This window comes from Acartia tonsa, chromosome 3 (genome assembly GCF_053477335.1).
Source record: "Acartia tonsa isolate MP-2025a chromosome 3, ASM5347733v1, whole genome shotgun sequence".
In the NCBI taxonomy this organism is placed as follows: Eukaryota; Metazoa; Arthropoda; class Copepoda; order Calanoida; family Acartiidae; genus Acartia; species Acartia tonsa.
Window position 1 is genome coordinate 14499645 of NC_137262.1, and position 25399 is coordinate 14525043.

General features: G+C 34.8%; 3 protein-coding genes across 5 annotated transcripts in view; all 3 read right to left on the reverse strand.

Annotated features, from left to right (window-relative positions):
* The window catches only part of LOC145313409 (uncharacterized), a 29465-nt gene extending 14387 nt beyond the window's left edge, over window positions 1–15078 (reverse strand). For 2 of the 3 annotated variants that reach the window (XM_080152788.1, XM_080152787.1), the window contains exons 1-11: window positions 14784–15078; window positions 13801–13853; window positions 13247–13409; window positions 12989–13092; window positions 12643–12775; window positions 12404–12535; window positions 11975–12110; window positions 10867–11049; window positions 10097–10245; window positions 955–1504; window positions 537–586 (exon numbers count right to left, since the gene is read on the reverse strand). In XM_080152788.1, coding sequence (XP_080008914.1) covers window positions 537–586; window positions 955–1504; window positions 10097–10245; window positions 10867–11049; window positions 11975–12110; window positions 12404–12535; window positions 12643–12775; window positions 12989–13092; window positions 13247–13409; window positions 13801–13853; window positions 14784–15044 — 1914 coding nt within the window. In that variant the 5' untranslated portion in view covers window positions 15045–15078. Of the gene's footprint in view, window positions 1–536; window positions 587–954; window positions 1505–10096; window positions 10246–10866; window positions 11050–11974; window positions 12280–12403; window positions 12536–12642; window positions 12776–12988; window positions 13093–13246; window positions 13410–13800; window positions 13854–14783 lie in introns of those variants that run through there. The other variant, XM_080152789.1, reaches the window with a different exon arrangement.
* Window positions 15079–15134: 56 nt separating this feature from the next.
* On the reverse strand, window positions 15135–22202 carry LOC145313410 (uncharacterized). Its single transcript, XM_080152790.1, has 12 exons — window positions 22079–22202; window positions 21505–21604; window positions 20953–21021; window positions 20252–20754; window positions 19653–19865; window positions 19378–19456; window positions 18766–18898; window positions 17299–17474; window positions 16724–16891; window positions 16226–16300; window positions 15766–16020; window positions 15135–15418 (listed from the first exon to the last, which is right to left on the reverse strand). Exons 1-12 carry the CDS (start codon window positions 22194–22196, stop codon window positions 15301–15303), a joined length of 2007 nt encoding a protein of 668 aa, XP_080008916.1. The 5' UTR covers window positions 22197–22202; the 3' UTR covers window positions 15135–15300.
* On the reverse strand, window positions 22203–24842 carry Ip259 (NSA2 ribosome biogenesis factor-like IP259). The gene is made up of 5 exons (XM_080152791.1): window positions 24657–24842; window positions 24127–24256; window positions 23924–23994; window positions 23349–23621; window positions 22203–22529 (listed from the first exon to the last, which is right to left on the reverse strand). The coding sequence occupies exons 1-5, from the start codon at window positions 24747–24749 to the stop codon at window positions 22308–22310; spliced, it is 789 nt and encodes a 262-aa protein (XP_080008917.1). The 5' UTR covers window positions 24750–24842; the 3' UTR covers window positions 22203–22307.
* Between the last annotated feature and the right edge of the window lie 557 nt (window positions 24843–25399).

The following is a 25399-nucleotide window of genomic DNA, read 5'->3' on the forward strand; positions in this document are numbered from 1 at the left end:
TTTAAAAATACAACGAATCGAATCGAAAAATACAAAAATACCCCCGAATGCGTTGCCACGAAAGGGACTATATCCTTTTTTGATACTTTAATATGTAGTAATTTGGCCGGTTATCCGGCCGGATATCCGGTAATTTGGCCGGATAACCGGATATCCGGCGTTGGCCGGATACCGGATATCCGGCATTTGAAATCAGCCGGATATCCGGTATCCGGCCAAAAAAATATCCGGCCCAACCCTAATTTAAACCTTTGCATGATAGTTGATTCGTGGAAAAGTTTGTTAAAATTTAATATAGAATCATTACCAGAAATTCTGTATGTCCATTTTTTATTTTATACATTTTTACACATGGTGCGTGACCTAATACAATGAATTTTGGAAAAGTGATTCCTAATACGTTTAAATATGATGCATTAAGCAAAAAAATCTTGTTGATCACGTATAAAACCACCCTGTTTACAAAGTTTTATTAAAAGATAAGAAAAGAAAAAGGAATCCTGTGCTGCATGCATGGTTATAGGTAAAATATTTACCAAATGAAATTCTGAATTTGACATCGAGGATCTTTGTTCATCCCGTACAGCTAAAATAATAAACAAAAGATAATATTATCAATTATATTTTAATTAGATATGTTCTATTGATTGAATGAAGAATTTTCTATTTTTATCCATACAAATATCCATTATCCATTACAATTATGCAATTATTTTTAATTAAAAGCTTAGAATAGACAAGGTATGTATTTTACAAATCATATAAAAGTAATAAATTGTATGTGCATGTATATTAAGATCTCGCAAAGAGCTTAGTATATCACCAAAATTTTCTTAGGAACCTTGGTAATATAACTGGGCAGATTATTCGTTGTTTTGTTTACATAGTTTACATAATAATTCCTGCTACAACGCTCTTTCTTTAAAAATTTAAATATAAATTGTAGGTACTAACCTGACAATCTATCATCCTCAATTCTCGTATCCCCTGCAATGGAACGAATAGGAGCTCCTCTTTCTTCTTCCCTATTATATCCATTACCATCATACTCTCTGCCTCGTGTATCTTCATTCTGATGTCGCCCTACTGAGGAGGACTCGTGTCCTCTTCTTTCATCCTCATAACCTCTTCTTGCATTATCATTAGAAGGATCTCTTCTTTGGTTGTTATAATGACGGTCTTCATCATAACTCTGATTAATTTTTTCTGGATGTTCTTTAGTATAGCCACGATGCCTTTCTTGATCAAGAGGCGGTTGCTGGCGTTGACCTGATGGTGTCAAATGATCATGATTGTTGCTCTGCCTGTGTTGTGGTGGTGTTGCTCCACGTCCTCTGCCATATGGAGATGGAGTCCTCTGTTGTCTGGAGTCAACGTCATCAACCAGGTCAATCACTTGTCCAGGAGCAGGACCACCCTTCAGGTATATTATGGACTCCTTGGCCTCTTTATGATCTGGGATGATGCTTAGGATTCTTTCATATGTATCAATCGCCTTCTCAATCTAAAAAGAAATTAAGAAAGCAGTAAGTCTTTGTCACAAATTATGATTTGTTATGTTTTAGGAATTTACCTATACCAAACTGTTGGAGCACCATAGACCCATATCAAATGTAGGGAAGGAGAAGCTATGAAGACATACATCCTTGTTAAACCAATACCAAATGTTTAATTAAAATATATTTATTATTTGTTATGTTGTTGTTAAATCATTATTTAAACTTTATTTGTTTATGGGGCTTTTTCTATTGCAGAAAGTAAAACTGATTCTGGGCTAAATTATATATCAATATCAAAGTTCATTATTGTTTCAGAGAGAGATGTGAATGTGTTCGTTCTTGTTAAATTGGGACAGCTGTCATAATTGCACTGCTCTACCGTTTTAGGTAACTCTTTCAATGGTAGCAGCAAGAGCAAATAAGACTACAGGACCTCTATTAACTAGAAAAACATCTTTTTCTCTTTCTCTTGAAGTGAATTAAAACCCAATCAAGCGTGATACTAAAGACTAACTAAAGGTGTTTAGAGAAAGTCTCAAGTGGGTTGAAGCATATCAAATGTAGAGAGAACCGGTGGGTTATATAAAAATAACAAATTCAGCGAGGGATTTGAAACATAACAAAAGTTGTTATTCAGCAGTGGGCACAATACAAAAATATCAAATTCAGTGAGGGGTTTGATTAATACCAAAACGGACGGGGGCGAGACCGTGGATGAATATAAACACAAAAACACAGGGGTTTATAATACCAAAAATAGTTATTAGCCCAGAATCTAAAATGGCAGAAACTGAAAAAGGGGAGTCGGAGAAAGAAAAATGGATAGGATTTGGGAAACCGTTACCAGTCCCTAAAATAGAAGATTACGCCGAATTCGATACATGGTGTAAATGCGTTACAGCATGGTCTAAAACTTGTCATATACCAAAAGAGCAACAGGGTTTTTTTTTAGCACAAGAAATCCCAATTTCAAGCGATAGATACGGCGCAACTTTAAGAGAAGATATTTACAAGAATTGTCCCCCTGATTCCTTGGTAGAAGATACCGAGGGGGTGAACAAGATCATTGCATTTTTAAAAACAAGATTTTGGACAGACAGCGAAAAAGACGTCTATGATACACACGCGGCACTTAAAGTAATCCATCGGAAACGGGACCAAACGCTTAACGACTATATAATAGAGTTTGATAAATTATACTCTAAAGCAAAGCAATTAAAACTTATCCCTGGCGGGCCAGAATATGATATGTGCAAGGCTGTAGACTTATTGTTAACTTCGGATTTAAACGACCACGAATTCATGATAATGCGGTCCGTAGCGAATGTTAGAGCCGGCGACGGCAAAAGATATGAAATCGTCAAAGAAAAACTGCGAGAAATTATCGGGAAAGGAATATCTAATACAAAACCAAAAAGCAACGGCGAAGAATCTTTCCTTTCTCAATCGCAATCCAGAAAGGACGACGACATTAGCCTAGACGAAGTTTACATAAGTAGAGGTTGGAAACCGCCGCCAAAGCAGAATAAAGGATACCAAAATTACAGAAACGGAAACCAAAATAGAAACGGGGTGAATAGGGGCAATTATGGTTCAAATGAAAACAAAAATAGAACCTTCATTAGAACAAAACCCAAAAACCCACTAGGTCCCGATGGTAAACCTATGCAATGCATTAGTTGTAGAGCGGTGACACATTTAATAAAAGATTGTCCAGACACATTTGAAAACCAACAAAAGAGACAACAAAACAAAAACTACAAAACAGCATATGTAGTGAATTATGATACCTTAGAAGAAGAAAAAGTATTGCTACCAATTTCAGACTCAGAATCAGAACAAGATAAGGAAGGGAATGTTTTCTGTGCAGTATATTGTTCAGAAAAACTTGAAGAAATGAACAAATTCACAGCAGAAGCGCTTAACAAAGCAGCATTGGATACAGCATGTACGGCTAGTATTGCAGGTGAAAAATGGTTAAAAATTTACCTGGAAGCCCTTCCAAAGCCCATGAAAGAGAAGGTAGTAGGACCATTACCGAGCAACAAATACTTTATGTTTGGCAACCAAGGAAAACTAAAATCCCAGGCCAAATATGTAATCCCAACAAAGTTAGGTGGTGACGACAACAAATTAGAATTGGACATTGTATCTTCTGATATTCCGCTACTATTATCAAAAGGTGATATGAAAAGATTGGGAATAGTATTGGACATGAAGAACGATAAGGCATCCATGAATGGCAAACCTCTAATTCTGACAACAACTAGCGCAGGACACTATGTCGTAGATCTGCTAAACAACAAAGAAGAGATCGAAGAAGTATGCATAGCAGAATTAGATGAAAATAATGATGAGATTCAGATGAAATCGTTACTAAAGATACACAGACAATTTGGTCATAGACCAAAACACCAGTTCGTTACCATACTTAAAGAGGCAGGAAAGTGGCAGGATAAATTCTCAAAAATGATTGATAAAATCATGGAAAGATGTGAGGGCTGTATACTGCGCCTTCGCACCCCAGACAGACCAGCAGTGGCACCTCCAATGGCGAATGATTTCGGTCAAGTATTGGGAATGGATCTGAAGGTCTGGAACAAGCATAAAGGGATCTACATATTATATATGATAGATATCTTCACTAGATATCAAGTTGCTGCGGTTATAAGAAGCAAGACTCCAGAAGCAATCATTAATGCCTTCACGACCAAATGGCTACCTACATTTGGTAGAGTAGATAAGATAATAACGGATAATGGCACAGAGTTTCAGAATGAGTTGATGAGAGAGGTAGCCAGTGCGTTAAACGTGCAACTTCTGTCCACGGGTGCGAATTCCCCGTGGCAGAATGGCATCGTTGAGAGAAACCACATGACTACAGACTCTATCATTACTGCCATTGCCAGAGATTATCCAAACATGCCACTAGATGTAGCCCTAGCATGGGCAATAAATGCAGTAAACTCCATGTCCAGTGTACGAGGATTTTCTCCGTACCAATTAGTGTTCGGTAAATCCATAAGGCTACCAAACATACTTGAGGATCCTCCTCCAGCTTGGGAAGAGCCACAGAAGAGCAAGGAGTTAATTGATACACTCAATGCCATTCACGCAGCCAGAGTTGAATATACCAAAGCAGAAAGATGCGAAAGGCTTAAGAAGGCTCTGAAAGCAAAGATTAGAGTGTCAGATACCATATATGACAAAGGAGATATTGTCTACTTTAAAAAGGAGACAGAGGATACCTGGAGAGGACCAGCTAAGGTAGTTTTTCAAGACAGCAAAGTCTTATTTCTCAGAATTGGATCAATCTACTATAGAGTCAGTGCCAACAGAGTGAAAAAGGCAGGTGAAAGTCTGGCTAACGACATAATAGCCAAGGAAAACGAAGTCGCAGAAAAGGCTGATGAAACAACAAACACTGAGAAACCCAGCACAATAAGAACAAGAAGCACGACAGCAGTCCCAGAAGAACCTGATTGGCATAGACTAACGATTCAAGAGAAGGATATACCCATACCAAAAGAAGTAGTGACTCCTACGGGAGAAGAGTCAGAAATTCCCATAACAGCTGAAGAAGAGCAACCGGATCAAGAACACTCACAGGAATCAAGGGAAATTCCAACAAACAACGAGGGAGACGACATCCCAGCAGCAGACAACATCAACAAAGGTAGGAAAAGGAGAAAGGTCAATCAAAAACCGTCACCAGAATTCAACGAGGATGGTACAATCAAAAATGCTGCAAGTGTACTAAAAAGAAATGACAGAATTGAGATCCTAGACAATGGCAAATGGGAAAAAGGAATAGTTCTTGGACACGGAGGTAAAGTAGGAGGAAAGCACAGTGGTTGGTACAATGTTCAGCTTGACAGTGGTGATGTTTTCCATGACGAGATGTCTAGACGTGAAGTCAGGTATGAACAAGAACAAGAGGCGGATGAAGAAGAAGAAGTTCTGTTAACGATAAAACTAGATTGTGGAAAGAAAATCAGTTTCAAAAATCTAGAAAATCGAAAAATATGGTTCGAAAAGGAAGAAGAACAGCTGGTTTTGCTTACAACTGCAGAAGTACTAGCTGTGATGGTTCCAAAAGAACAAAGAAACTCGCCAGAATGTGTAGCTGCAAAGATAGAAGAGTTAAACAAACTAATTGCATTTGACACATACAAAGTGGTGAATGATGAAGGACAAGAGAGAATTACAACAACCTGGGTGTTAACCGAAAAAGGAACAGAAAAGAGAGCTAGATTGACAGCTAGAGGCTTCCAAGAGGATGGGGAATTCCCAACAGACAGTCCAACCGTACAAAAGCACTCAATGAGGCTATTGTTGGCGATAGCAGCTACAGAAGGTTGGGACATCTGTACAACCGATATATCCAGTGCCTTTTTACAAGGGTCAGAAATGGACAGAGATGTATACGTAAAACCTCCCAAGGAAGCAAATCAGGCAGACAAGCTTTGGCTGTTAAACAAGTGCCTTTATGGTTTAAAGGACGCTAGCAGGAAATGGTATCTCAGGGTTGTTGATAAACTTCAAGAATTAAAATTTGATACTTGCAAATTTGACTCAGGAATGTTCTTTTTGTTCAAGGATGGAAGCTTAGTTGGCATTGTAGCTTTACATGTCGACGATTTCTTGCACGCAGGAGATTCATTTTTCAACAAAGAAATAATTCCCCAACTACTTGGATGTTTCAAAGTAGGAAAATCTGAGGCAAGAGAGTTTATGTACACTGGTTTCTTCCTGAAACAGACAGAACAAGGCATACGGCTAGACCAGAACAAATACGTTAGAAACGTAACAATTCCAACAATTGATGTACGACAGATGAAAGACAAGGAGAAGGAAATGGATCAAGAGGAATTGTCGTTACTGCGTCAGATGACAGGAGTTGTGAACTGGACGGCTAGAGCCACCAGACCAGATCTGAGTTTTGACATGATAGATTTGTCAACAAAATTCAAAGGGGGAAAGGTAGCAGACCTTATCAAAGCCAAGAATGTGGCAGCTAGGCTAAAGAAAGAGGAAGTTTCAATCATGATTTCAAATCTTGACAACTTCAATGACTGTGAAATAATTGTGTACACCGACGCTGCATACAGAAATCTGAATGATAACACTGACAGCTGTGGTGGGTACATTGTGTTCATTGTCAATACAAAGAATGGCAAAGTTGCTCCCTTGGAATGGAAAAGTGGTAAACTGAAGAGAAGAGTGAATAGCACACTTGGTGCTGAGACACAAGCACTATACAATGGTATAGATGCCGCTGTAGGTCTAAAGCTATTACTAAAAGAGCTGTATGGTGGAACAGTTGACCTTAAGGTAAGAGCAATCACAGACAACTTCTCTGCAAGAACCGCTGTTTACTCAGAATCGGAAGTAGGAGAAAGAATCCTGAGAGGTGATATCGCAGTCCTAAAACAGATGATACAGGATGGAACAGTAGCTGAAATAAAATGGGCAACAGGTGAGAACATGTTAGCAGATCTTTTAACGAAAAGAGGTGTGAACAAGTTACCTTTGCTGGAAGTCCTTGAATCTGGAAGGCTTAGACCAGAAACACTCCGTCTTATCAAAGAATAATAGCTGTAGTCAACATATAAAAATACCAAAAAATTTCAAAAATACCAAAATACATTTAATTCAAAAATACCAAAATACTGTAAATGCATGAAAATACACAAAATCCAACAAAAACATCATAAAAACAAAGAAAAATCCAAAAATATCAGAAAATTACTGTATAATGAACAACTCATTACATTATTCACCAAAAGTACAAATTTGGAAAAATAATAGTAGAATATGGAGCCTGGGATTCAAATCAAAACGAAACGAAATTTGGTATAAACCGAAAACCATGATTTGGCAACACGATGGAGAATAGAGTCGCGGCATAGAAAGATTCTTCAAACGCATGCCGGCAGAATGTCTGCCAAACCAAAACAAAGTGTCAACTTAAGATTGAATTACGTAATACTTTAAAACATTTTTTTTTTGAGTGAAACATGCCCAATTAATATCCATTTTATTTAAAAATTTATCATATAATTATCGTATTTTTTCTTTAATGAATAGTGAAAAACCAACACGATTGATTTTTTTTTACAATTGTCATTCTTTTTTACACATACCAAACAAATCTTAAAAATTTCCCGGCTCATGATGTAAATATTAATCTTTCTTTAATATTGTCAATATTTGTAATATTATAGTACGTTTTTTTTTACAACAGTGAATATAATATTTGACGAAAGTTATTTGAACGCGATTTCACAAAGTTTAATCTTTTAAAACATACCAAACAAGCCGAAAATTCCCGTTTCTATAGAAAGCATATTTTTTTAATATATATAGATCTATACCAAAAGTGTTCATACAGATTCAACTTAGAATTTATTTTTTTTCCCTGCCACACCATTCTAAAACAAACTTTTATTTTTCAGAACAAGGATAATTTAAACCATGTCGAGTGGTAAACACTTTGATATAGTGGACATCGTCTACGCTACATTTCGTCCATTTGACGAGCTCTGGACTGACACCTACAAGCGGAGGTGGGTCACAATGACCGACAAGAACCTGGATGAGATGACGTCCATAGTCAAGGACGCAATCTGTGACCAGAGTCGACCCAAAAATATAATATGTCTTATATTTCAAAAGGTGGTAGGTGGGATGGATAACGCCGTCATGCGCGACTACGTCAACGAGATCGTTGAGACCACCAAGGGCCAGAAGTGGAACAAGTGCAGTATAGGCACTTGCTGGTTTGTACCCTCCCACATGCAGGTATGGAGTAGAGTTGGTGCATTTAATAAAATAGCACATGAAGCCAACGAGTCCATGGGAATGCCACGCTTAAATACCCACAGGGCTGTAATGACTATGGTCTTAGGTGATGGGAGTGACAAGACTTTGAGGGTAAGATTCGGAATGTGGATAGAACCACAGTTGGGCCTCCATTTCGGATCCAATCTGAGTTTCGAAGGGGTTGCAAAGGTGGTAGACACAGTAAATAAAACATTTGACCATGCCTTCAAATTCAGAAAAAGCTTGCCCAGACCCAGCCGTGAAACTCGTGTTATGGTTCCTCCATGTCTTTCAGTCACAGCTGGTTACAACAAGAACCAGTTTATGCGTCATTTGTTAGCTGATAGAGGTGTCATTGAGCGTGATCAAGGCGTTAAGCGGCAGCTTATGTCCGACCAACGCATGCCTGGCTGGCAGAATTGGCATGTCTATAAGACACATGGCCCTCTACACAGATTCAACGAGCGTGAAGGAATGTTGGCTGCACATAAACTTCTCCTTCAAAGGAATGATGAGATACCTATCTGGCATCCAGAGGATGACACAGAATCAGAGTATGAGGAGCCTGTACAAGCACCAGATGATGTTCCTAAGCTACGCAAGCCATGCAAGTTTGGTGAGGCATATGACCCTGAGGCATACGACCCTGAAGAATGGGTTGCTGACACTGATCTTGAGATTGAGATTAACAACCAGCCAGATCTTGAAATTGAGATTGACAACAAGTCAGAGGGAGAGACTGAAGTCGTGACCAGGAAAGTTTTACTGGTTGATAGTGATGATGAGGAGATGGTGCAGTTATTCGGAGCTGAGCCATCAAAAGAAGAAGGTAGAAAGTATAATGAAGATCTGGATTATGTTAAGGAGTTGCAGCTGGCTGAAAGAAAGATAACCATTGCTGTTGAAAAGGCTAAAGCCTATAAGGCTGAGTTAGAGAGAAAGAATCTGATAATCACCAAGGAAAAGGCTGCTGTAAAGTTTTGGAAACAACAGTCTGACCAGAAGAAAGATAGATGCAACTTCCTGGAGGCAGAGTATGAACGAATCCTCGCCCAATACAAATACCTCAAGAATGTGTACAAAGCCAGGGGTGCCAAAGATTTGAACTAAGAAACAAAACTAGAAAACCAAATTCATATAAATGTCACAAATTATGATTTGTTATGTTTTAGGAATTTACCTATACCAAACTGTTGGAGCACCATAGACCCATATCAAATGTAGGGAAGGAGAAGCTATGAAGACATACATCCTTGTTAAACCAATACCAAATGTTTAATTAAAATATATTTATTATTTGTTATGTTGTTGTTAAATCATTATTTAAACTTTATTTGTTTATGGGGCTTTTTCTATTGCAGAAAGTAAAACTGATTCTGGGCTAAATTATATATCAATATCAAAGTTCATTATTGTTTCAGAGAGAGATGTGAATGTGTTCGTTCTTGTTAAATTGGGACAGCTGTCATAATTGCACTGCTCTACCGTTTTAGGTAACTCTTTCAGTCTTTGTTCACGAATTCAATTCTTGAAAATAAGAATAATTCAAAAGGGGAGGGAATGGGCCACTTTTTACAACCAGCGGAAAGAAAATCTCCCTAAAAAGAGAATGAGCTATATTACTTTAATGTGGTACTATATGAAATTTAAGACTTACTATGAGAAATTAAAGCAACTGCCATCCAAATATGTGAATTTTTTACTGTAGGTATTTATTTTTTAAAGAAGAACTTAAATTTCCCCTTTTATCACATGTAAATATTTATTGGTACCTTTTTATCATCTTCATAATTTCTGGCCACAGCCACAAGTGTTTCACACATGTATTTTCTTCCATTAGTATGCTTGGGATCCACCTTCAGGGCGGCCTCAAAATCTTCAATGGCTTTCTCGAGGCCATTATTGTTTGCATATAAGGCACCTATGAAAGAAATTTAATTGTATTTAACATTATTGAAAAATAGAGACATAAGTGAAAGATTCTATATTTGCAGGCACTCCTGCAGGCTGCAATATACATTTTAAGTAGGGATGGCAATCCGTCAAATTTTTTGGACCGGATTCGGATTCTTATATAAATCCTTCCAAAAGAATGGCGGATTCCGGATTCTTATTTTTGGCAGATTCCGGATTCTAGCAATATTTAAAAGGCTTTTTTTTAAAAATTAAAAAATTAAAGTGCTACATAGGTATGTTCTAAAAATTAATGTTCTTGGCGTTCTCTATAATTCACTTCCGAGAATCGAACCGGATTTTAAAAGATTTTATATATAATGATGATAATCTTTGCCTTCAAAAAGTTGTAGTTGAAAGAAAAAACTCAAGACGCTAATTTTTGCCTACCAATTATGAATCCGAATCCGCTATTAAAAAACGGATTCCGGATTCGGATTCCAAAATTGACCAAAAATTGGCGGATTCCGGATACGGATTGCCAACCATAATTTTAAGTTAATCTATTCTTTATTCATTTGCTACAAAGGTCAAACTTTGCAAACTTTATCAACATGAAATTTTACAGAATTAAGAAAAGTTTCATTACCTCTAGCTACTAACCCCTCAACATTCTTAGGATCAATATTAAGTGCTTGATTTAAGCTCTGGAATGCCTCAATCTTGTTGCCAGACTTGAAATGTTTGATACCCAGATGAACGTGCTTGGCAGCCCATTGTCTATTCTGCGCTGCCCTTAAGCTGTTTGCATACTTGTCCTTGGTATATTGACCTAATGAATATCTTATATTAGACACATATCAATATCAAATAGTAACAAAATATGTAACTAGATTTAAGAAAAGCTATACCCACCTTAAATTATTTCAACAATCTATTTTAACAACTTTTATCAACTGGATTCAAATCAAATTGGTTATTTAAAGATATGCAAAAAAACTTTTTAATACTGATAAACAAGGAGTTATATTAGATTTTACAACCTATGCCATTCTGTGCAACGAAAAAGGCGAGAGCAAGAGGTGTAAATTTTAAAAATAGAAACGGAATTTCGCAGTAGCTTTAATTTAGCACACTGTATAACAACGATTTCTTCATAGTTCTACAAAGAAAGCATCTGCCAGTGATGTAAATATTTTGCATGCTCCATTTCGTTAGTTTTTTCATCTTTTTCTTTATTTCAATCCCAATAAATTTTTATTGCAAAAACTTATTCAAAATCCAAAATAGTTAAGTATATGTTTCATTTCAATCTAAACGAGGCAAAATGTAAAAGAATGAAAACCTAACTGCGTGATCAAAAAACAAACCAACAGTAATGTTTTATCTTTAATGTTTAAAATAATAAAGTATTACTAAGTAAATGAGACAACAAACATTTCATTTGCATAACTGAGGTTGGATTCCTAAATAAATTAGGGTCGCTGCATCACCAAAATTGTTTTGTGAAAAATCCTCCAAAATCACATAAAAATCTACAAAAATTAAATAAAATGACATAAGGGTTAGGTATTAACAATAGTGAATAGATTCTATTTAACTTTTGTAGATTTTTTTGTGATTTTGGAGGATTTTTCACAAATAACAATTTTGGTGAGGCAGCGATCCTAATTTTTTTTTAGAATCCACCCCTGAACTTTTCTCTCTCCAACTTAATTATCCTAAGCCCATTACTTCTCGATATGGACTTGACTCACCATTTAGATCTTGCATAAAGCTTGAGGCTGTATTGGAGATGCCCAGCTCAGAGCACAAGTGGGACACATTGTTAGGGTTGATAAATCCTGGACTTTTCTCCAGAAAATCTTCATAATGGTAGCCTCGCTCCAGAGCCTTGTGTACAAAGCAAAGGAACATTAAGATACACAAATATATAGCATAATTTATATAAATATAATATCCACAAGCATTTACTACAAAGTACAATAACAAATCTTAAAATAAAGGTACAATTAAATATTTTCTGTATCAATAGGTTTGGTCTCATCTCAATATCCAAATTCTAAATAAGTTATTAATTAGCAAATTGTTGCATAATATTATATTTTATCAAAGATAATAATCAAACTTTTAAGATTATGTAATTTTATGTTTCACAATATATATTAGATAAAAGGAATTTATACCTGTTTAGTGTAGCGTAGAGTAACTGGTAGGTCCTGCCTGGAAACTAATCCAAGTTTAATTATATTCTGGAGGTCATGAGGCAGAGCAGAGTTCCTCATACCTGCCAGAAACTTCTCTTGGTCAGGTTTTATCTAAACAAATTATCTTTCAATATTTATCTAGTTGGAATAATTGTACAAAATGGGCGTTTGTGAATGTGACTGTCATTGCTGAACAACATTGCATGAATTGGAAATACCTCTAGCGCAGCAACCCTAACAATATCACCAACATGATAGCCAGCATCAACATCCCTGAGATCATCTTCGCCTCCTGCAGAAACCATCTCTGCTGACGGACAAAAACCAAGCACTTTAAGGTCTACAACATACCTGTAATAAATAGGAAAAAATGTTTAGATTATAATAGGTATATACTAAATATTTAAGTTTGGTTGAAAATCAGCTTTTCTTTTCCTCTCTCTGTCGAAAATTGACAGATTCAGTTATTTTTTTCCCTCCACCTTAGGCTCTTAGCAGGGGATCCCATGCAGAATAAACACATTAAACCCCTGAAGAAATTTGTAAATCATACTGTTGGATTACCTGGATTTACCAGAAACAGGATCAAGTGACAACAATGCAAGTAGGATACCAGAGGGAGCTTTTTGTGTTACTTCACAAAACATTACATCGCCAACTTTGATTGTCTAAAAATGTTTCAGATTTTACTTCAAGAAAATACAAGCTAACATGTCATAGAGAATTTTATGAAAATTATTGAGAAGTGTATAAAGACTTAACAAATACTTTGTTTCAATGTTTATTGAACCAAAAAATAAGTAATTAAATCATAAATGTTACCCTTAACAAGTGTTTTATTCTGAGGGAGGGATCAACAGTTGAGAAAACTTCAAGTGGTGGAAGAATAGCCGCATGGTCTTCTATATCATTACCCAGTGACGACATCTTCAAACTATGTTGACATTCTGCACTGAATAAAGACTCCCCTTTCTGGGATATAAACCTAAGCAAAAATAAAATCCTTTAGTAATAAAAAGTGACTAGTTTTCTCAAGAGAAATTACCCTAAAAAGTTTCCCCCCCAACCCCCCAAAAAATATTTTTTACTTTTTATAACAAAAATTAAAAGAGGGGTGTCAGTATAACATCCCCCTTTCTCTTAAGTGCTCATAGGCGTAACAATTAAGAAGTTGATATAAAGAGAAAGAAAGAAAGCGTAGTATAAAGGAAGAGAATGCCAATGGCCTTCTGCGTCTTGTCCCTTTCTTTACAGTGTATTTATATTAGAAGAGAATTAAATAATAAACAATGTAGAGAGGGGGAAGGTCAGGTAGACAGTCGCGATCACTGACTTAAAATAATTTCTTATTACACTTATTAAAAAAAAATACCTACCTGTGCAAAAGTAATCTTTTTCCACGATCTTCTAGCCTCATTGTTTTTGATCTCTAAATTATTATTTTAATTGACAATCAATCGTCCACTTACACTATTTAAAATATTTTCTATTTTTCAATTTGTCTTAATAGCGTTAGACCTCAAATCGAAATCTCTTGTTTAAGCACAACACATAACCCCCTTAGTTTTAAAATAAACTGGAAATAAGGAAGGGGAGTTTGTTTCATACTTTAGGTCAAGTACTTTATAGCACCGCATAGAAAAAAAAATATTTTCTATTCATGTCAAAAATAGGGGGGTAATGGGATTTGTGCTCAACATGCACTTCTGTGAAAGCACCGCCTTTACTATATAGTTGAATAAAAGGGGGGGTTTTTAATGCAACCATCTCGTAATCAGTGAGCAAATGGCACTTACAATTCGAATTTCGATCTGAAATTTTGCATGAGTACCTAATCCTTGGTAGGTCTATTTTCCCTAAATCGAACAAAAAGTTGAAAAAGTAACGGATAACGGCTCAGCCGTTTAGCCGTTTTTTGGCTATTTTTAGGGCAAATCTGCCATAAATTATGTAGGAATCAATTTTTTGAAACATATTTTTGCTTTAAATCATGTGAAATGATACAAAAAAAAACATTTTTAGATTTCTAGTACCAGCAACTAGCAACTAGAACCGTTTGAAAACGTTTTGGAGCAGCATAGAGTATTATGTAGGGATAGGTTTCGTGATGATTTCCCTTGAAAATAGTTTTAAAAATGGCTAAACTGCTGAGCCACCAGCCGTTACTTTTCCAACTTTTTGTTCAATTTAGGGAAAATAGACCTACTAAGGATTACTCATACAAAATTCCAGATCAAAATTCGAATTCTAAGTGCCATTTGCTCACTGATTACGAGATGGTTGCATTAACCCCCCCCCTCCCCCCCTAATAAGCGAACAAGGACTGAAATAAATCAATCAATAATAAAATAATGTTTACCTGTTGATAAGCATGATAATCCACCTTTTTCATATCAATATTATTGGCCATACTTGTATCCCTCAAAAAGCTGGTCAACTGTTGACCATGATAATTCAACGAATTAATCAACAAGCTAACAGGCCTGTCCTTGTCATTTGACAAACTTTTCCTGCTGCCGCTAACCCTGTCATAATGTCTGTCCTCAGAAGCACCCTTCTCAGGTGATATACTTTTGTCCCATTGTCTGTGGCCCCCTCCCCCTTCCCGAGGATCAAACATAATGTGTCGATTTTTCTGAAAATTTATAGCATTTTAAAAACTACTTTTGTTTAGAAAAATTTTCATTCAAATAAATCGTTATTATCAAGCTTTTCAAAGAAGTGATCAATATAATCAACATAAGAAAAGTACAAATAAATATTAATATTATCACAATGTAAATAAATAAGGTTTCTTTTCTGTTTGAAATCTGCAGTAATCACCCAAACAAATTAAATGGGAAATTATTATAAGTAACAAATCGTCAATATTTAATTTATTTATTTTCCAGTTGTTTAAGTCTTAATCTCTGTTGAACTTTGTTGAAGAAGTGAGGCTTGTTGGCTAGAATTGTCAAGGTTTTATCCTTCAAAACTTCGGGTATACTTATTCTCCTAAAACAAAACATCAATAACATAATGAAATTATTCCATTAGCTTTGAAAATTTTAAGATTAAAGTTAATAATATTATGATTTCTTTTTATTATTTGCGGAAAATTGTCTATAATATAATACATGATTTTTCAGTATGACTCAGAACTGGTTAATTCGGCTGTTATCAAATACAAAGTCATACCTACTAGAATATAAATCCTATTGGTACTTAAAAATATGCATGATATCTAAATATAATTCTAAAAACAAAAAAAATCTTCAACTGTGCTACATTACTACCTAGGTATGCTACTAATGTGTTTTTGTTTAGTTGTAATAGCACTATTTTCTGTGTAAAAATCTTACTTTGAATGCAGAAATAAAGGTAGATTTCTAGCTTGGCTCTTCTTTAATCCCAACTTGTTCAATATACTTCCTTTTATTCTTTGTGGTGGCCCCAACTGGTCGGGGTATGAATATTTATTGTCCCCCAGGATGGGGGTGCCGAGCCCCAGACCCAAATGTACTCTGATCTGATGCTTGACACCAGAGAGCATAAGAATTTCAACAAGACTTGCTTCGTAGTTGTTAGCCAACACTTTGTATTCTGTACTTGCAGGACTAAAATATAAAAGTAACTATATTTACATGGACAATATTAGAACGTGTAAATAAATCTTTGGATACCAGTGTACTAAAAGTATCCAAACTTTTCAATCAACAATTTTAATGTACAGAAGAGGTAATTTTGTTTATCAACAATGTGTACGTTCATCAATTTTATATTCGTTGTCTTATGCCTTAAGATCCCTGAAAAAGAACAAACCTGGAAGAGCTTTTTGATGTTTTCTTGTTTGTGATGATTTTATTATCTTTGCTGTAGTCAGGTTTTAAAGTTGGTCTAAAATAATAAATTAATGCAACAAAATTAAATTTTGGGATACATACCAGTCTTTAATAAAAGAAACAAAGAAGTCCGAGAATGTATGCAAGTTGTAAGAAGTACAAGGGCAAATAACAAACTACTTACGATTGGTCCGATTAGTATTTATCTTTAGAAATCTCTTTGTATCGAATATGTACAGAACAAAATTTTGGACAGCAGCGGCGGTTCCGCCGTCATTTCTCACAATCCCACGTTAAACGTAAATATAAGTGCTAATCTTTTTAAAATGAGTTTAATTGTGTTTGATGTGACTTTCCGTTTTAATAAAGTGCCAAACCTGCCCCGCCCCTCCCCAACTCTTTTCAATATAACTGTTGAACAAATCGCTTATAGATGAACCATAGTTATGAAACAAAAATGTATAGTCTGAAATCTTACCTGTATCTATCACCAATTTTTCCTTCGCCAATTGCAATATTAACAATGCCTTCCATTGGACTTGGTACACCGTTTGTGATGGCATAATAGGTTTTCACAATCTTCTTAGAAGCAAACAGTTGTTTTAGGTGTTTTCTTCGAGCTTCTGAAGTTGCTAGTAGAACAACACCTTTAAATGTATTAGCATTACATTATAATTCACTTTGTCCGTCCGTAACACTCTGGAGAGATATATGATTTTCTTGGCTACTATTTAAGATAGACTGCAGATTATTTGGTGTAGATACTCTTTACAGTATACAACTCACTTGGTTTGTCAGTCTGTCGGTCAAGCTACCAAAAAATATGTATAAATTGATTTCGTGATTTTCTTTTACCTTTTTTAATTATGGATGTTATCATCCTTGATAGTTTGTTTTATAATTTTAAAAACCAAGAAAAAGCAAGATTTAAGAACAGACATAGAACCTTAGTGGAGCAACAAAAAGTTGTCTATAATACAATAGAAATGAAATTGCTTAAAGGTCATTTTAGCTTTAAAATAATTTGTTTTTCTTTTCTTGATGTAGTGCATTCCTGTGGTAGTTGAGTCTAGCCTGTGCACTTCATACAAATTCTGGTACCCGAGCTCCTTAGCCAGGAAAGGCAGATATTTCTCTAGCGAGTGTTCATCAGGTCGAGTCCCTGCACTGAACATTGGTAGACCATACGGCTTCCACAGTCCGATAATTTCATGGTCATTGTATAACACCTACAATTCATTAATTATTTAAATGACGTCACAAAAAGAAGATTCTAAATGAGCCGTTTTTTTAAAACCAAAGCTTATTATTAACAAGGTCTTTACTTCAGAGTTAAGGGGGGGGGGGGGGGGTTAATGCAACCATCTCGTAATCAATGATTAAATGGCACTTAGAATTCTAATTTCGATCTGAAATTTTGCATGAATAATCCTTGGTAGGTCTATTTTCCCTAAATCGAACAAAAAGTCAGAAAAGTAACGGCTTACTGCTGGCTACTCAGCCGTTTTGCCAATTTTCGGCTATCTTAAGAGCAAATTAGTCAGTAAACCTATCTCAACATAATACTTTTTGTTGCTCAAAAACCTTATCAAACGGTTCTATCCGGTAGCTGTTGGTACTAGAAATTTTAAAAATGGTTATTGCTATCATTTAACATGAATTAAAACAAAAATATGTTTTAAAAAGTTGATTCCTACGTAATTAATGATGAATTTTCCCTGAAATTATGCAAAAAACGGCTAAACGGCTGAGCCGCCAGCCGTTATTTTAACAACTTTTTGTTCGATTTAGGGAAAATAGACCTACCAAGGTTTACTCATGAAAAATTTCAGATCGAAATTCGAATTCTAAGTGCCATTTAATCATTGATTACGAGATGGTTGCATAAAAAAAACCTTATATTGCAATTTATGACATAAGAGAAATATTTCATCAATATTAAACTATGCATAGCTGATAATGTGCTTTAATATTTGAAATATAAACTATAAACAAAAATAGATAGATTCATACGATCTGTACAGAAATTTAAATATGTATTTTATTTGAATTGCTTATAAAATAAATAGTAACCATTCTATAAATGTAGTTAACATCCTTTGATTGTTTACTTATGAGCCCCGCTTTTCTGGTTGTTAAATTGAAGTATTGAACTTTACAAATAAGGAATAAGACAGGGGTGTATATTCTGCACAAGATTTATTTTTTTTCCCCCGGCAACAATTTTTTTATTTTCCCCCCCCCCCCCCTAGTTTTTTCTCGCCAAGTAGGGGGGGGGGGGGGGGGAATGGAAAAATAATTAAAGAACTCTATATTTTATTTATTTTTTCCCTCCTACCACACATTTTTTTATTTTTTTTCACCAAGGAGGGGGGAAATGGAAAAAATGTTGTAAGTTTTCTAAATTTTTACATTTTTTCCCTCCAACCACTTATTTTTTATCCCCCCCCCCCCCCCCCCCCCCCGAGCCGGGGATCCCATGTAGAATATACACCCCTGGAATAAGATCTAGGTACTTACTTTCGACATTAAAAGTTTTTCAACCTCAACAGAGATATATTTGGAAAGGTTTGGTGGTGAATATGTTTCTACATCCTTATAAACATTAGTCTTAATGTCTAAACTTTCATCATCTTTTTCTTCTCTTTTTTTTCTGTAACATACAAATGTGATAATGAGTACGTTAACAATATTATATTGGCAAAGTTAGATTGAAAGGGTACACCGACAAACCTCCTAAAAGGACATATTTCCTAAAGGGACAAAGGTCCTAAAGGACATAAAACCTAAAGGAAAAAACGTACTAAAGGAAAAAGGTTTTTTATTATTTCCTTGTGTTTTATCGCCTATTGGATTACATTGTTCAATTGTTTTACTGTTAGTAGATTTTGTTCTTAAATATTTGAAGATTTTTTAATTTCATAATTAGTACCTACGCTTTACTTTACTTTGTTTGTGTACCGATTGATAGCATTTTTGAGTAACATTAGCAATAGTTTTGTCAAATCTATACATTAGATATTAGATAATAGCCGACATTCTAATTATAAATCCCTTCATCCCTTTCTCCGAAATGCTTTAAAATGCTTGTTGCAAGTTTAAGAATGCTGGACCTATAACTAAACAACTGACCTTGCCATGGTGGTAGCTAGAGGAAAGCTGGCAGCCGCCATTCTAGTTGTTATATTCTTCCCTATTTCTGTTACAGGATCTAAAATAAAATATGTTTTACAATTCCTACGAACTTTATATTAGTGAGAAAAATCTTATAAAAAAGGACTTGATTTATGACAGTAAGAGTTGTGTGCACAGTTACTTTATCAGAGGAGGGGGAGGGGTAGAAACGGGAAGACAACTACACTTTGGATTAAAAATTGTAATAGATATTATAAAAAGTTTTCACATACCATGAAAATTGGAGGTTTCTTGAGGGTTACTGGTCTGTTTTCTCAAGCTCCTGACATATGCCAAGGCAGACGGGGCCTCTTCTTTAGTAACCTTCAATTTCTTAACTTTTTTAGGCTTTTCTTCAATATTGTTTTCCTCTATCTCTTGTGTTTTTATATCTTTGATAGGAACATATTTTGATGGCTTGAAATATTGATCATCTATAAAATTACCTAAATCAAAATATTTTAGGTATTAAGTTTCAGTTTTATTTTAAAGACAAAAGCTAAGACGTCATTCGAAGGATATTTAACTCATTGAAAACCATATGATACTTAAGATCATTGGAGATTAAACCAAATTGGGACGAACAAGTACAAGTGTTCTTTGCATATATCAGCAGTAGAATAAAGCTTTTTTGGTCTATATACTATGTACAAGTTAAATATACAATGACATAACATATAATAGAAACAAAACAAAAAAATAAGTTTTAAACAGCTTAATCTAAAACAGACTATTATGAATTTATGACATTATAATATCAACAGAAGAGGTAATTTGTAAAAAAAAGGATAGTTTATGCATTTTATATTTAATGAATTTTCTTTTGACTTACTTTCATCAACTGTATTTGTTGTTTGTTCATCTATTATTTGTGATTCTGTAGAAATATTTTGTATTTCATTAACTGGTTTAAGTGGCATTTCTGAATTGGAAGCAAGCTCGCGAGAGCTGCCCAAATATTGTTCATCCACAAAGCTAAGATCCTCCATGCTTGACTTAATATTTCCAGTAACAGGTCCAGGTAAAACCTGATGGCCTTCATTTACTTTTGCTGGATCAAACTGTCGAAACTTGTCACCAAATGTAAGTTCATCAAAATAGTTCAAATTATCATTATTATCACTTTTAGATACAGATTTATGATCAACTCTCAACTTATTCTTACGATTTTTTGAAGTGTCAGTTGCCTTTTTATTATAATTATTTTGCTGTGCTTCATTCAACTGCACTTTCTTAGAAACTGGTATTTCATCATCCTCAAAAAACATTGATTCCCCTTTTGCATATTCCTGTTTAATTGTGCTTGTCAATATATAATTCTTTGGCTGAGGTTTACTGAAAAATAAAACATTATTAAATAAATAATATTTAGCAAGTGTATGAAGTATGAATAAGTGTGCTATTGGCAAAGCTAAGTCTGGGTTGTAGAATGTTTGTTAGTTCGACTTCGTCCAGTCCAAAGAGGAGAAAAGATAGCTTACTAATTTTAAAGAAAGATACAATTTTTATAAAAGTTGACTTTAAAACACATACCTTACTTTTTGTTCCTCTTCTAACGTTTGTTCAGAGGTAAATAATTTTGGTAGATTATCTTTATCAAATCTAAATATAAAATTAAAAAGAATTAAATATCATGTAAATTATCCTAACTTACCTAGACAATTACCCGAGAAAAATAAAATAAACCAACAGGGATTGATTCTACAATTTCTCATTTATTCATACGCGGACAACTGTCTTACACAATGCGATAAATATAAAGGATATCATAATCCCTATCTTAGCAATCTACAGGGGTGTGATAAAAAAATGAATGTTGAATATAAATACGTAGATATTATGAAATGGGAAAAATTGTCGGCAATTTGGCTTGCTAACATGGAACTCCATTATCAATCAATTCATTTCACGTAGAAGAGGAGGGGATTCGGTAAAGGATGTGGAATAAAGAAATCGTTATTTTAGCATGCTTCGTGTTTCACTTTATAACCTAAAGAACATGAAAATCTGTAGTAAGATACAAGTAAGAATATATCCATTGATAAAAATATTATATTTGTTACTAAATAAATTATTGGTACTTACCTGATATTTCCAAATGAAGATTCTATTCTATTATCATCAGACAGTTTCTTATTATTTAAAAATTCACTCCACCCCTCTTTTTCTGTTTCCTGTACTAGATCTATAAAAAAATACATATTTTTAAATGATTATTTGATTTTTATTTCACTATTTTACAGTTGAAAAAATATTTTTAAAAAATGTGTAGGTAGTTTCTCTGCTTATTATTATTCAACACATTCATTTAATAAACTTAAAACCTTTAACGCTTTTAAAAATGATATCCATTTCACTATTCACTTTTAAAAGATACTGTTAATTTTTTTGTTTAATGATTTGAGACATAGAAGTCCAAGGGGGGGGGGGGGGTAAAAGGGTGATTACCCCCCCCCCCCCCCCAAATGAATTTGGATGTGCCGTAGGCACCCCCAAAATTTTGGATTTTTAAAATTTTTACCCCCCCAAATAAAAAAATGCCTCTATAAAATAAAGATTAACCCTTCCCCCCCCCCCCAAATGAGCTTATTTTCAAAATTTTACCCCCCCCCCCCCCCAAATAAAAAAGCTTGGACGCCCCTGATTTGAGATTTATCACCTGAATCAAATTCAACATCATCCTGAGTTTGATGTTTTTGTATCCTTGATCCTCGTGGCATCCTGTGCCAGGAACTCGAGCTGAATCTTCTTACAGATATTCGCAATACGCCAAACATTTTAAATCTGCAAAAAAATAAGTTTTCGACCAGCGCTAATTCAAAGAGAGAAAATATTGTCTTGGCATGAAAATTTTAAAGGTTAGATACAATTATCACAGAGAAAATTATCTAATTATTGATTAAAAGCACAGCGTTGATACAACCATCATTTTCAGGGTTGTTGGTGACCTGGGCGTATTTACCCCAGACAACCTTGCCTCCAGAAGTGACCAGACCCAGCTCGGAAATGTTGACCTCTATGATTGTACCCTTAGTGATGACACCCAGAGATGTGTACATAACACTGCTGGGGTTCTTCTTCACGCCAATAATGGGCAGATAGAATGTGGCCTAAAAAATAAAAACATGATAAAATTATTTTCATGGTTATTAGCAAGAATATCCTAAGCTTCATTTTATATAAAAAAGTAATTTGGTTGTAGACGCACACATTTTTGAAATAATAGCGTTTTTCTGATTTTCTCTGCTTTGTTCGACAAGACAACTTTATCATAGCAAGGACGTCCAAGCTGTTTTGACTGAATAGGTGAAAGGGGTAATTACTAATTACACCCCGTTATATTTTTTATGTAGTCTAAATGGTTAAAATTCATCACATTTGTAAAACCTAGGTATGGGTAAAGTTTTTTTTAGGAACGGTTTAAAAGATTGGGGTGGGGTCTACGATATCTCTTTTTAGTATTCCTCAAATGTCCCGCTCTAGGTCATTCTTGTATTATCGAGCAAGGACGTCAAAGGGGGGGGGGGGTAAAAAGGTTATTACTCCTCACAACCGAAACAAAATATTTTTCATATTACCCCCCTCCATGTAAAACTATTATAAAATATTACCCCAACCATTCAGGAGGGTGTAATTAACCCCCAAAATAATTTTTTTGGGGGTAAATACCCCCTCCAAAATAAAATCCTTATCAAAAAAAATTTGGGGGTAAACCCCGGGGGTAAATTTTAAGGGGGGTAAAAAGAATTTACCCATGCCAACAGATTTCAGGGGGGGTAATTATCCCCCCCCCCAGCAAAATTTTTGCGGCGCACTTTGCGCGCCATTTTACCCCCCCCCCTCAAATAAAAAAGCTTGAACGCCCCTGTTATCGAGTTACTAAATTGATTTTCAATAGTTCTTACCATTCGAGCTAAAAAAAGAAATACCTTAAGTTCAGGATGTGTTACATGAGCTTTCTTGAACCTGAGTGCCATCGGCCGGATAAACCTTTCAAACTTTGGCGGCTTTCTTGTGAAATTTTCTCCAACATAGGTAACTTTTGTAACCATTCTTTTCCATCCCTTCCTTTTAGTCTTCCCGGATTTCAGAACTTTGAAGACCTCGGCCTCAGAGATTTGTTTTACTTTAGGAATAGGCACTTCCCATTTTCCTGCCTTTTCTTTCCTCTTCTGCTTTACCATGCTAGAAATGTTTTTAGCCTAAAATAGGAAAAAAATTAATTCTTTTACTTCCTAGGGTGAAAATTCTCTACCTATCAATCTTTGTCGAATTAAAAAACCTGAAACGAAGTTTAACTGTTTATTTACTAGGTACAAAAAAAACATAATTTCGGCATAAAAAATATTTTCTTAAAGCTAAACAAAGGTCATTATTGTTTCTGAGAAGATTTGTTCATTTAACTTCTCTCGCAAATAAATACTTTTAAAAAAATCTTTTCATATGAACCTCTACAGAAGCACATTGCATGAGGTATACCAAAAAGCCTACTCTAAAACCTAACCTGAGTTTCATGTTCTCTGTCCAAAAGATATGCAGGTACTGCGCCTTGATCGGCTGGTGCTTCTCTCTTTCCTAGTAGAAAAAAAAACTGTTAACGATTCTATTGTAATTGGGACATTCAATAAGTACCTACTTAAATAAAAATACATAAAATGAATCTTAAAAAGTATTTTTTTGGTAATAAATGTTTTGATAGAGATTAACCTTTAGACAATTTTTCTTGATGTGCTTTGATAGTTTTCTTCATTTGAATCTTTTCAGTACGCCTTTCTTTGTTGTATATCTTAGCCTTGAGACCGCGTAGACTCTGGGCTGTCTTAGCCCTCTTCTTCACCTACAAAAATGTTAAAATTGAAGTTTTGTGTATCTTTGTATCTATAAAAGCGCATAGGTACATTAACTTGAAAGAAGCTACTTCATGAATGTACTACTTTAATAAACTTTATCGTCTTAGCAATTTTAAAACATTATTCTGACATTGAAAGATTTGGAGGTAATTTCACTCTTGAAAACAAACCAAAGTAAGGGGGGGGGGGGCTGCATATATCTATTAACAAGATATGCAAGCAATTTTATTTAGTGTGCTTTTCCCTTATTTTTAAGAAAGAGAGTGAGGCCTTCTTTATGAACTTACACTTATTATTACCCTGGGACCGCCGACTTTTCTAAGACAAAATATAGATCCAAATTTATCGCATTTTTAATTAACAGTCAATGAATAAAATAAACATTACCGCTCTGGCCTCCTTCTTCCTCTTTCTCTCATGATGATCCAACCTTTGTCCATGCCTCTTTCTAAACAACTCAATATGCTCGTTCTGTGGCATATTGAGATTTTATTTTAATAATATTTTCTGAAATAAAAGAGGAATTCGATGATAATTAGGTACATTAAAAATAACTCAACTACGACATCAAACATGACATCTGTATCCGTAATGTGCGACTTATTAAAAAGGTATTCTATAAATTAAAGTAGTATACATTTGTTGTACATTCTATATATATGAAGTGTCAATTTAAAAAGATTTGGCATCACGTTTGAATTGTGGTGTTTCTATTCAATGAATAAATAAATAACAGTTAAATCAAATACCTACCAACAACAAGATTAGTAGATAATATAAAAATCAAGAATAATAGTTAATTCATATCGGATTCCAATGCATATATGTATAGGATGTTAAACACGAAATTTGTGGCTCTAGCTAGCTCCAAGATGGTACTATTAATGGATACCTAACTGGTTAGGTCAGGGATGTACACTATAGGTAGATTTCTCTCTATGATAGCTTTGCAAATTGCAAATTGCATCTAAAATAACAAAAATCGGCCTGGCAGCGCAATGCATCAATTTATGCCGCGCACCCACAATCTTATGTAAAAGTCGTCTTCAAATTAATATCCATTGTTTTCTCTTACACTTTTATTCCCAAATAAGATTAAACACACAAAACAAAAAAAAATACATCGAGAA